The sequence below is a fragment of the Coccomyxa subellipsoidea genome, assembly GCF_000258705.1.
Source record: "Coccomyxa subellipsoidea C-169, whole genome shotgun sequence".
Taxonomy (NCBI): domain Eukaryota; kingdom Viridiplantae; phylum Chlorophyta; class Trebouxiophyceae; family Coccomyxaceae; genus Coccomyxa; species Coccomyxa subellipsoidea.
Genome location: NW_005178042.1, coordinates 1053936 through 1065814, shown reverse-complemented (window position 1 = coordinate 1065814; position 11879 = coordinate 1053936). Strand labels below are relative to the sequence as shown.

At 51.6% G+C, this 11879-nt stretch overlaps 2 protein-coding genes across 2 annotated transcripts; one reads left to right on the top strand and one right to left on the bottom strand.

Moving 5' to 3' along the window:
* Positions 1-4110: 4110 nt before the first annotated feature.
* On the bottom strand, positions 4111-8392 carry COCSUDRAFT_34726 (general substrate transporter; the record flags this gene model as incomplete). The annotated part of the gene is made up of 11 exons (XM_005651708.1): positions 4111-4299; positions 4570-4785; positions 5066-5266; positions 5440-5604; positions 5841-6032; positions 6198-6408; positions 6515-6626; positions 6766-6820; positions 6944-6980; positions 7116-7197; positions 8269-8392. The coding sequence occupies 11 exons, from the start codon at positions 8390-8392 to the stop codon at positions 4111-4113; spliced, it is 1584 nt and encodes a 527-aa protein (XP_005651765.1).
* Positions 8393-8424: 32 nt separating this feature from the next.
* On the top strand, positions 8425-11844 carry COCSUDRAFT_64129 (hypothetical protein; the record flags this gene model as incomplete). The annotated part of the gene is made up of 9 exons (XM_005651707.1): positions 8425-8460; positions 8605-8766; positions 8884-8961; positions 9283-9378; positions 9504-9718; positions 9836-9959; positions 10098-10193; positions 10354-11514; positions 11602-11844. 8 exons carry the CDS (start codon positions 8425-8427, stop codon positions 10492-10494), a joined length of 948 nt encoding a protein of 315 aa, XP_005651764.1. The 3' UTR covers positions 10495-11514; positions 11602-11844.
* Between the last annotated feature and the right edge of the window lie 35 nt (positions 11845-11879).

The window sequence follows — 11879 nt, the reverse complement described above, 5'->3', positions numbered from 1 at the left end:
CAGTGCTTCTCGGTTCAGCGCCTAGCTCCTCCACCAGCTGGCGTACTTTTCCAGCTTGCTGTGGCGGCTGCCTTGAAGCACCTGCCTGGACATCGGCACGTCCCAGGACACCAGCAGGTCCGGCAGTGCTCTGCTGCATTCCGTCCCTGTCCAAAGCAGGAACTCCGTCGATCCATGCACTTCAGGAGCCTGCATGAATTGTGAACTGGCATTTGACAGACGACCACGGTATGAAACAGGTGCAGCAAAGTGAAAAGAGCCACACCTGTGCGCGGTGCCCTCGCTGGCAACTGCAGTGAGGATGACCTGCAGCTCCGGTGCCCGCTGCTCATTGGCCCAGGACTGAAAGTAGGCCAGCTTCCGCTCGGCCGCCTGCAGCCGCCGTCTTAGTGCGCTGCTGCCCTTACTTCCCCTCCCTGCCCCATGCGCACCCCCTTCCACTCCTTCTCCTGGCAGCTCTGCTGCCCCCGAGGAAGCTGCACCTGTGGCCACCTCTGTCGCCGAGCGACTGCCGCCGGTCACAGCTCCTTCTGGCGTCCGACTGCTCATCAAGCTTTCACGGCTGCCGGACGGCCGTTCCGCCGTCTGCCGTGCAGCCGTGTTTGCAGCGCCGGCCTCGGCCACAGCCGCCGCGAAGGCGCGCCGGAGATCCGTGAGCGCGCAGACGACGGCCGGCCGGCCGCACTGCAGCAGCGCCTGCACCTCGTCCAGAATCGATACCGCGAAGCCGCGGCCGGAAGGGCCGCACAGGGACGGGTGGCAGGCGCGGCCGAGGCAGTCCAACACCGCCTCCGCCGCCGAGGCCGGCGGCAGCGCGGGCGAATCGCGCTGGCCCCCGAGCGCTGCTGAGGCCGCCATTGCTGTCATAGCCGCACCCTGGGCCAGATGCAAAGAGCTGCTTGTCATCTTGTCTTGACACATATACAACCCAGCATGTCCCAGGCTAGCAGCTTGCTTGCCCAGTCCTCTGCATCCGTACATGACGCCAATGACAGTATTAGAAGGGCCAGAAGAAGAGCAAAGGAGGACTGACCTGAGGGTCGGGCGCCCACTCGCCGTTGTAGATGTGCAAGGTGAGGCAGTAGGAGTAGAGGAGCTCCACCAGCTGCCAGCGCAGGTATGGCGACGGCTGGGCCTTGCTGAGAGATGCGAGGGGCGGCAGAGGCGCCTCTGGAGGAGCCGGGATACCTCCAACATTGCCTACTTCTCCAGAACCTTCCCCTGATCAGCAAAACACCTCTGAGGTCTCCGCTCTTGATTGAGGTATCTCCTGCAAGACTAAAATGTTTTCCCAGAGAGACAAGGTACATGAAAAGCAGGCTGCTCGAGTGGGGTGCCCATCAGGATTCCAGCACCTGAAACACGGGGGTCGCGTATTATTCGGGTGCCAGCAGCGCTGAGGCTCAAGTGGGCTGCCTCCTGGCTGCGCCACCAGGGCTCCCAGGGTGTGACCAGGCGTGCCAGGCTGCCGTTTGCAATTGCGCGCTTAAAAGCAGCCCGCTCCGCTGGACTCAGGTCTGACTCCTGGATGTCCAGGTCCTTGCCCTCTTCGATCTGTGCAGCAAGCGCATGCGAGATGTGAGAGTGACATTTGATTGTATAAGCACTGGTGAAGTACCTTGCCCTTTGCTGGAGCTGACAAATAGGAGTGCTCTCTCGATAACTCTTAGCTGCTACTGTGCAGCAATTTCGCTGATGCAGAATCACGTGGGGAATGAAAAAATCCACCTGGGCCAGGATCTTGGAAAGGGTCTCTTGAGAGAGGCCTTCCTCTGCACCTTCCTCCTCAGCACTCTCTTCTGCATCCTTGATCAGGTCAGAGGGGGCTGCGCCACCTGCCTCAGTCCCTGAGAGTGATGCACCGCTGTCGTGGAACCTCTGTAGTGTTTCCATCATCTCGAGCTTTCCCTCATCTCCCGCATTTGTCTGTCTCAGCTCCTCTGCCACATTCTCACTGCACCCACGTCCAACAGCATCGCCACAGATCATTTCAAGATGTACAGTAACAGAGTGACATGCTGAGGTGATTACAGCTACAACTTGCATATTTCTGACATCTAACAGGTCCAGCTTCTCTGCTAATTAGTGCAAAAGATCGAACCTGTAGAATCCCTCAGTGCAGCGATCGCCGTGATTTTTGTAGCATTCCAACGAGCAGTATTGCACATTGCAACGAGGACATGTGTATTTCGCAAATTGCTTCAAGCACCTGTAGACATGCCGGACAGATGTCAGCAACTTTGAAGAGAAGGGGTGAAATCCTGCACCAGTGAACCGATCAAGATGACTTACACTTTGCAGATGGTCTGCGTCATCTCATTAACGTTTGCTTCTACGTGTTATGCTTCACTCTGCTCGCAGATCGCATCAGCAAAGGCCTGTCTGATCCTCAATCGGCACACGTAGCTAGTATCCCTCAAAGAAATCAATGACCACTCTTAGAAAGTCTCGCAAGCTGAAGGAGTCTTACTATTGAAATTGTTGTTTCTGAGAGCTGGACATCCTGCTGTTCCTGCCATTGTGTTGCTGAGTCATCACTCCCAGAAACCACTCTGGAAACCCAAGGAGAAAAATTGCTTCCTTTTCCTATGCTCTCCCTGTTCTGATTGCGTGATCTCGATTCATAAAAAACATACTGCCTTGACACATGATGTCCACCCAAGGAGTGCAGAGAGCGGCTGCTGGGAGTTGCGCATGCGGCCCGGGGCCATCATGATCAATTTTGCCGTCCTGCATGAAAATGTCCTGCATGAAAATGACAAGCTCAATTCGCATGCATGCAGAAAGGTAGCAACGGCACAGGATCTGGCGTGGCCAAGCAAACGACTCAAGCACCACTAAATGCAGAGACTGAGAGGAATAATAAGCTTATTATTCCTCCCAGTCTACAGGCAAGTGCATCCCACACGCATGCTTAATGTGCTGATTTTGCAGTGATGTTTCCAGATGGGTTCTACTACAACTTTCTTAGTGTAAAAATAGATTTCAGACTTTGTTTCAACCATGCAGACTCCATTGCATTTACATTGATCTTGGCCTTCCCTTGCAACAATTGTGGCAATCACCCTGTGGTAAATGCTGAATTTGTGCAGACATTGAGTACGGCAATGCGAACACCAGACGGGATACTGTCAGATCTAGCCAGCCCACACAGAAAATTTACTAGGCTCTTTCAAAGTTTAGCATGCACTCCTGTTGGAGATGTCTTTGATTTCAAAGAAAGAAAGCCTACGGTACATTGAATAGAAGATGGCTATACAGATAATCTCAGATTTACTCCTACAATCAGTCATGACCACAACAAGTCCATACAAACAACCACAAGGGAGAGCTGCTGACTGTACAGTAGTGCATTGCCATGGTCACACAGGATACCCCTGAATTTGGGTGAGCTCAAATCATGCTGCTGCAATTCTGCAAAGAATATTCCGCAGGTTCTTTGATGCATTGTCAGACCGACAGCGTCAAGACCCACGTTCGCTGGGACACAGCAATTCAAACTGATACACCGGCAATGAGAAGACAAGACCCTGACAATGCTGACCGACATTTCAGATGGCCAGCATGTCAGACATGTATTGGGAACGTTTGCTAGTCTTTGGCAAGATCGCACAGGCTGCCACAGGACTAAACTTTGAAGTATGAGCACTCTGCAAACCCCTGCTTTATAAAGTCACAAAGAATGATTGCTGCATGCCTCCAGGCAACTTGCCTGCACTGATATTCATCAGTCATCAGTCAGTGCAACTTGCCTGCACTGATATTCATCAGTCTGTTGTAAATAGCTGGAAGCAAAGAATACTGGCTGCTGGGGAAGCACAGCTGTGCTTTATTGCTGAAGAATAGGTCTCCTAAGGTTGTCCTTTTCCTCATCTGACCATGGTGCAGGAGGAGCATATCGCTTCCAATACCTGCATTCCCAATTATGCGGCTGACTTCATTGAGCTGCAGAAATTATTTTGCTATTCCGGAAACCAGAACTTCATTAGGTGCAAACGAGGGCACGTACGGACTCCCACTTATTTTCTAGGTTGGGCATTGGCTTCACATAGACCTGCTGGCATGCACTGACAGGGGCTCACCAGATGCTCTGCAAATTCAGCATAGGCTTCACACACAAGTAATGCCTAGGGGCCAGATGGCATACCAGTGGTCTGCAAAGACGTGCGGCGTCTCCTCGATGGGCAACCCTTTGGTCTCCGGGTAGAAGGCGGCCACCACCACTGTCATGATGAGGACCATGCCCGCGAAGAACATGAAAATGCCCCACTTGAAGACGCACAGCATGGACAGATACGTCTGCACACACAATAAACATTTGCCACCCCAGCGCCTGTTGATGTACAATGCAATGCAGTATTATTCGTGCTTATGGACATGGACATTAATGACACATCCCAGAAAAAGTTTTGTCTTCAATAAGATGTTCCTCAGGGTCATGGACAAGGAAAAGAAATGCACTTCCAAGATTGCCTCCAAAACACGGTGTTGCTCAGGGGTCATGGACAAGGATTAACAATGCACACAACTCCCAGGAAAGGTTCGCGCAGAAAAGAAAAAGTTTGTCACCTGGCCGATGACAAAGGAGAACAGCAGGTTGATGAGGGTGGCTATGCTCTGTCCGGCAGACCGGGTCTCCAGAAACTGCACTTCTGCAGCGTACAGCCAGGGCAGCGGCCCCCACGACCACGCGTATGCGCAGATGTAGAAGCACATGAAGAAGAGTGCTATCCACGCCGCCATCGGCTGCGCTCCTGCCAGCACCAGCGTCGCCCCAATGCCCACCTGGCAACGAAACCAAACTTAACACTCATGGGTGGCATACCAAAGCACAGTTGCATACCACAAGACAACTGCGGCCGTGTATATCCACATTCAACGTCTCATTTGATACCACAATTGCAGATCACAGCCATTGGGTGGTCTCTCTGTGCTCACTGTGCCACCTAACCCAGGGACCCAGCTTTAAAAAAAATTGAAGATGCAATCACTTTAAAGCCCCATCCATGAAAGGGTAATGCATAAATTCTGGGCCTGCAAAGATTTGGACAAAGGGATTGTTCACCAGAGCCAGCAGCATCTGGACGCCTCCCTCCAGGAAGAGGATCCTTCTCCCAAAGCTGTCCGCAGCCCACAGCGAAACATATGTGGCAAAATGATTCACCACGCCGGTCACAATTGTGGCCAGCAGAGCTGCTCTGCGCCCGGTTCCCAGCGAAATGAAGAGCTGTGGCGCATAGAAGATGACTGTGTTGATGCCGGTCCACTGCAACACACCATGCATGTCAAGTTGCAGCAGCAGCATGACAGTGGATCTGCAATGCCGTTTTGGAATAATATGCCCACCACTGATTTCTTAGGGAAGTGGCCAAAGCAAATACAGTGAGCAACCCAGCATTAAGATTTTTTAGATGCAGAAGAAGGGAGTGGGGGTCATGCCTGCTGAAAGAAGGTGGCTGTCAGGGCAACAAACAGCTGCGGCCGTGATTTCCGCTTCAGGATCTCGCGCCAGGGATTGGTGACTGCATTGGCCTGGACGCATGCTGCCTTGATGTCAGCAAACTCATCATCCACATCCTGTACGCCTCTGATGCGCTGCAGCACCTGCACAAAGACGACACCCGTGGCAATTCTTCGTTGAGCTCTTTGCATGCAGCTGCACGCCCCCCTCTACCCAAGGAAATCTGCTACTCATCTTGAAAGAAAATTCCAGCGTCACACACCCTAAACTGATCTTCATGAAGGCTCACACCAGCCTTGTCATGCATGCATGGGCCGAGCGGTGAAGGATGAGTGCTGTAGACGAATAAACAGCAACAAAAATTGATGGAGGGCCTGACCTTCCGCCCCTCCTCCTCGAATCCTCGCTCTATGAGGCTGTTGGGCGTGTCCGGCAGGAATATGCCGCCCAGTGTCAGCACAATGGCTGGTACCCCAGCAAGCCCCAGTGACACCCTCCAACCCCATGGGTGAAACCTTCCCGTCCAGATGTTGATGATTTGCGCCAACACCACTCCCAGCGTCAGAATCACCTGCAAGGCCAACAGTCCCCTCATGTCTGAGAACACGTTTTCCCCTGTTGTACAGATGGCATGCAGCACTTCAGAAGGCTGGAGCTATCAGCAGCTCAGAAGGATTACATGGCATGTAGACGTTAGTGTCAGCCAAGGCCAGGAATGGGAGGGAGAGATACAGACCTGGAAGATTTGGTTGAGGCGGCCTCTGAGGTGCGCCGGAGCCATCTCACTGTTGTACAGTGTGACAGAGACCGAAGCAAAGGCAACTGCGATGCCTAGTAGCACCCTCCCACACAAAAGCATTGTGATGTTCATTGCCCCCGCAGTCAGCAGCACCCCCACATCAAAGAGCACCCCTGCCAGCAGCATTGTCTTCTTCCTGCCCCAGTGCCTGCAGGAAAAAATGCATCACTGTCAATATACTGTGAAAAGTTGGTGAGAGCAACATTAGAAAAGATTCACGGAAAAGCACAGTGAAGGAATGGCAACAGGAGCACCTTGTTGCATATCCGGCAGGAAGTGCAGCAAAGACACCCGCAATGAACAGCGAGGATGTCAACCACTCCAGGACTGAACTGTCATACTTGCAGTAAGGATCCTGATTGCCCCCTGCATGAGCACCGTGTCATGGCAGACCTCAGTGCAGCTTCTTGTCAAGGTGTTCTTGAAGCACACAGCTGAGCATCTTGGACATGACTAGGTGAATTGGTGCAACAACTCACGAATCAATCCTGGTCACCTGACCTACCTTGGCTACTTGAAGGATCTAAAAGCTCTGGAAAAAATTGCTCCAGAAAGCCCGGCTGCAGAGCACGGCAAATCACCCTCAGGTTGCTATGTTGGAAAGGTGGCAACCTGGACAATATAGTATATGGACCAAGCAGTCTAGCCTACCATTGGTGTAACCAGAAATGCAGAGTGCGCACCATGGAAATGACGCCACCTGTGATCCCATTGTCATACCTGCAATCCCAGCGTGTTCAGACTTGATGTAGGTGCTCCAAGTTTAGCTGATGTTGCAAGGTTTATGAGCACATTAAAAATGACCTGACTGGGATGCTCGATATGAAGACTAGCAGATAGCATGATAATGCGCACCCAAACAATGCCCCTCCGGATGCAGCAATAATGCACGCTATAATCACATAAGAAGTGACCTCTCCTTCGTAAGTCTTCCCATCTGAGGGTGCGACGATGCCGCCACCTGTAGGTCAAAGCACTTGTTACTAACTTTAAAAGCAAGTGATTCGAGTGTTACAAAAATTCTTTGATGTCCCTAAACAGCAAGGGTGCCATCAGGATCTCAGACAAATGCCTAAAGCGCGAAGAGTGTACTTCTTGTACTGGCACAGGCTTGAGCATACCGGCCATACAATCTGTTGCCGGGACTGCTTCAACTGTCTTGCTTGCTTCTTATCTATGTGAAATGCTATTATGCAACCAGCTGGGTGTATATCTGACTTCAGGAACACAATCTGCCGAACATTGCAAAATTTCCGCGAGACGCTGCAGGCCAGTATCTTACGCTGCAGTCCCGTGAAAGAACACAGAAATGGAGATAAATGAATACATCCGTTACATTTGAAGTCACGCTGTGTCACATCGCGAGTGCTTGTGCTGGCGAGGGTCGTGCTGCGGTCACGAGTACCGGACAGCGCTAAGCCTGTATTGGCTCCCACAGCTTAAGTCAGACTGTCGGTTTCCCACATTCACAGCAACAATGAGAGAGCAAAGTGCGGGCTGATTGCATCTTGGAGGAACACTTGTTCGTACTGACGTGCTCTGTCAAAGTAAATACGACTGCGGCCTGAGTGACTCTTCATGGACATCAACCGTGTGTTTGGGTTGAGCTCCTTGTAAGTACAGATCAGATGTCCACATGAAAGCGGTCATAAGTGTCGGATTGTCTGAATGACAAAAAGGGGGGGAGACCAGTCTTTTCCAGTCACCACGGCTTTGTAGATTGCAAGATGCCACCAAAGGCTGGGAAAGACAAGGCAGAGGACTTAAATGCTGCTGATCAACATGGCTTGGCAGAATCAAAGCGGCTACAAGAAATCGCTTATGAAGGGGTAGGGGGCAGCTTTGTCTTATGCCTGGATTGTGCATCCGTCTTGTCCACTGGAAATAGCAGATTGGTCAGGCCTTAGTAGTGCCATTGCATACCGCAGATGCTCTCGAAGACGCGACGTATGTGCACTGACGAGATCATGCCAAGCAAAGGTGCGTCTTGTGGAGCTCTGAGGCCCACGTGTTCTCCTCATCTCCTCTGAAATAGTACTGCTGTGACGCGCTGTTGTAATTGCAGTGCTCACAAAGGCGGACGGGAAGGACATCACAAAAAGGAGCAGTGTCAGGAAGGGCAGGTGAGGCATGTGCTTTGTGCTCCTTCAACTGACCAGCTATGATGCATAAAGAGAAGCTTAACATTTTCACCACCCAGGTACCTCTTGAACATCAATGCAAAGATAGCAGCAGCTGCAGCAGGGCGCATGGTATGCATCCGGACTCCTTCTGCCTGCAATAATAGCTTGCTGTTTATTGGCCGCTCCAATGCATGAGTTGACCCCTGTTGCATGCATGATAGGGCACCCTGGCACAGCTGGACTCCAAGAACCCTGTCCTGTACATCGACTTTCCAGAAGGCCGCATGAAGTTCTTTGGCACTCTGATGTTTCCAAGCAACAAGTACATGGTTCTGAAGTTCACAAACAAGGACGTCATCTGTGAGGACATTCTGGAGAGCATGGTGGGGCTTCTCAAAGATCAGTTCATTGTCTAATGCTCACCCTGAAAATTGCATCGAGTAGGCATGAGAAATTCCAGGACCGCATGCACTCATGCTGGCCATGCAATGCCCATGCAGGTCGTCTTTTCTGAGGCTTGGTGGATTGGAAAGAAAGAGGACAACCCAGAGGAGTTCCGCCTGCCCTTGCCACACAGTGTGATCGAAGCCGGAAAAAAAGCTGAACAAGGTGTTTAAGGTTGCTCTTTAATGTATCAGTCATGACTCTAACATACTGCGGATCCTGCGCATGACAGGGCATGACGTGAGATGCTGTTTTGCAGATTCAGGTCAAGCAGCTCCTGGCGCTGACCCTGGTGAAGCAAAAGGAACTCAGACTATTGCAAATGGCCGATCCCCTGCGGTGGGTCAAGAAATTTCCCCTTGCCAGAATTGAAGCACGTGTCCTTTGTTGAAACGGGTTGCGGCATTCCATGTGCAGTTCTTGTCATCTGCTCAAAGATGGCTTTGCAAAATCAGGGCAAGGGAGTGGGCAAGCGGGCTCTGGCAGACTCCGATGAGAGTGATGACAGCGATGGTGCATCCAGCCAGGGGGATGAGGACATCCCTCTCACGGTTTAATTATTCTTCTGCACATGGAAAAATTTATGATGCCCTTGCATGTCCAGGTGCTTGGATTAATGACGGGGATCTCCCTTGCTTGTTGTACTCACATCAGTTTGTCTTGCTCCCAACAGCAGGGCCGCCGCATGTCTCAGCGCAGCACAAAGCGGCCGAAATACAACGTGGATGCAGACAGCGGGGAGGAAGATGAGAACGGCAACGAGAGTGATGGCGATGATGAGGGGGGATTCCAGAGGCTGAAGAGGCGCCCTCAAGCCAGATTGCCTTCAAAACCTCCAGAGCAGAATGCAGCGCAGCCTGATGCAGGGCCTTCACAGCCTGGACCGTCCAGGTGGGCAAATCCATCTTCTCTGAAAGATACGCGCTTCTACTTTCATTCATGCCAAGAATGGAATTTGTTCATGGGGTCTGTCAGACACTGCTGAGGGACCATTGAATTGCGTCGCAGGGGTCAGCAACCTGCAGCAGATGTGGATGCTTTGAAGGATCCAGCCAGGAAGCTGCCTGCTGCAAAGGCAAAGCCAGCGGGGACCTTGAAGCAGGCAACATTGCCGTTCTGCAGAACTGCACAGGTGAGGTTGGCAGCAGAGGGAGGCCTCTGTACTACCACATTTGATGGGATTTGCACTGAGGCATGCATGACCGCATCATGCATGTTCGTTGGGCTATGGTGCAGAGCTTGCAGGGTGAAGCCTCTCAGTTGATCACAGGTCAAATCCCCTCAGAAAGCAAAGGACAACAGGCCACCCAGGCAGAAGGAAGCAGAGGAGGATGACAGCGACGTCGTCGACTTGTCATCGCCAATGGTAGGTTACATGTGTCCCCACGCAGGCAAGAAGAGTTCTCTGCACACAAATTTTGCAAATTGGCCTGTTGACAGAGATCTACTGAAGGCTCTGCATTATGCTCCTCGCTTGATCACTCATTCCTTCTTGCCAAACTAAAAGAGGCGCCGGTGGTGTACAGCCTTCACAGCGGAGCAGGCCAACCCGGACCACATCTGCCAGGAAAACAAGTCTGAAGGAGGCATCCTCGGCGTCCGATGAGGCTGACAACGAGGAAGAAGAGGAAATCGAGGATGATGACGATGATGAGTTCACCATCTGATGCTATATGGCCGTATCGGCCATCATCACATATCATGGCGACGTTGTACTTCTGCTATCTCAGATCTCATCATTCTAGATTCCCTGGTTGGCCTGCTGAATTTCTCAGGCTGGATCCAGCTAAGGTATCCAGCTAATTTTCAAGCAGTACCTGCAATCTCAAACTGCCAGAGATCAGTCGGACAGATCTATCTGGCTTTTAACGAGACACAGGCTTCTGCAGGCTTTTTAAGGGTTGCAACAATTTTGGAAAGAAAGCTGAGTTAGCTCGCGAGGGCTCAGCAATAAGAGTGCCCATTACCCTGATTATTATGCACTGCACAAAAATCAAATAAATATACATGCAACTGACTTATTGGCTGCATGCAAAATATGCCTGCATTGCCGCAATGCGGCAACTCACTTACGCCATCAGAGTGTTGGCAGCGCACGCCGTGCACGTGTGGCACCGCTAGCTAGCTATAGCTACAGCAGCCGGCTTGGGGCGCCCCTTGAGCTCCAGAGATGCGCATCAGTACTGATTGATCTGGCACCCATGAGTGGGGCGCACAGACCAGCTGGACAGGCCTAGGACAGCCAACACCGTATGTGGGTCTGTACAGGTGTCAAGGTTTCATCTGCATCTCCAGGAGTCTTTAAGAAGCTCTTGGCCATATATGGCATGCGTACACCGTGCCAGGCACGGTATCAATGATCTAATTATTATTATTATTACTACTACTACTACAGGGCCATAGGGCATACAGGCAGGGCGTCTGCAGCCACCGTGACGTGACGTCTGCGGGACCTACAAATGTCTGCAGCCTGGTGTTGTATCACATGTGTTGTACAACTCATCAAATCTCAAGTACCAAACCCTCATGCACTCCCTGTACCGGATATATACTATACAGTATATGTACATGCATGCATGCTCTGGTCACGTGCTTGACACCTGCTGGAAATTATGCCCTGCCATCTGCTCTCGCAACTCATCTTCGCCTGCAGCTGCAGCCTGCTCTCCATTCCCATTTGGGGGATGCTGCACACCACTTCCAGGAAGTGACTTCCTGCTTCCTGGCTCGGGAGTTCTTGCATCCGCGTGCGCGGGAATATTTGTGTCTCTCACCTGATGATCTCACTTCTCACATCTTCATGCAGATATTGGGTTTGTCACTGTCTGCTCGGCCTCTGTCCTGCACTGACTCCTATGTGAGTTTCCTCTGATTGACCGAACCAGTTTGTTGCATTGCTGTACAGTGTACAGGTCATATAGGTTGTAGCGTGATGCGGTTGTAGTGTGATGGTGCTGTGCGATTGTGTCCTGTGATTATAAAAGGGTTGCACCATTTTCTCCCTCTAGGAGGTCCTCTAAATATATATGCAAGTGGTCCAGGCTGTATTCCA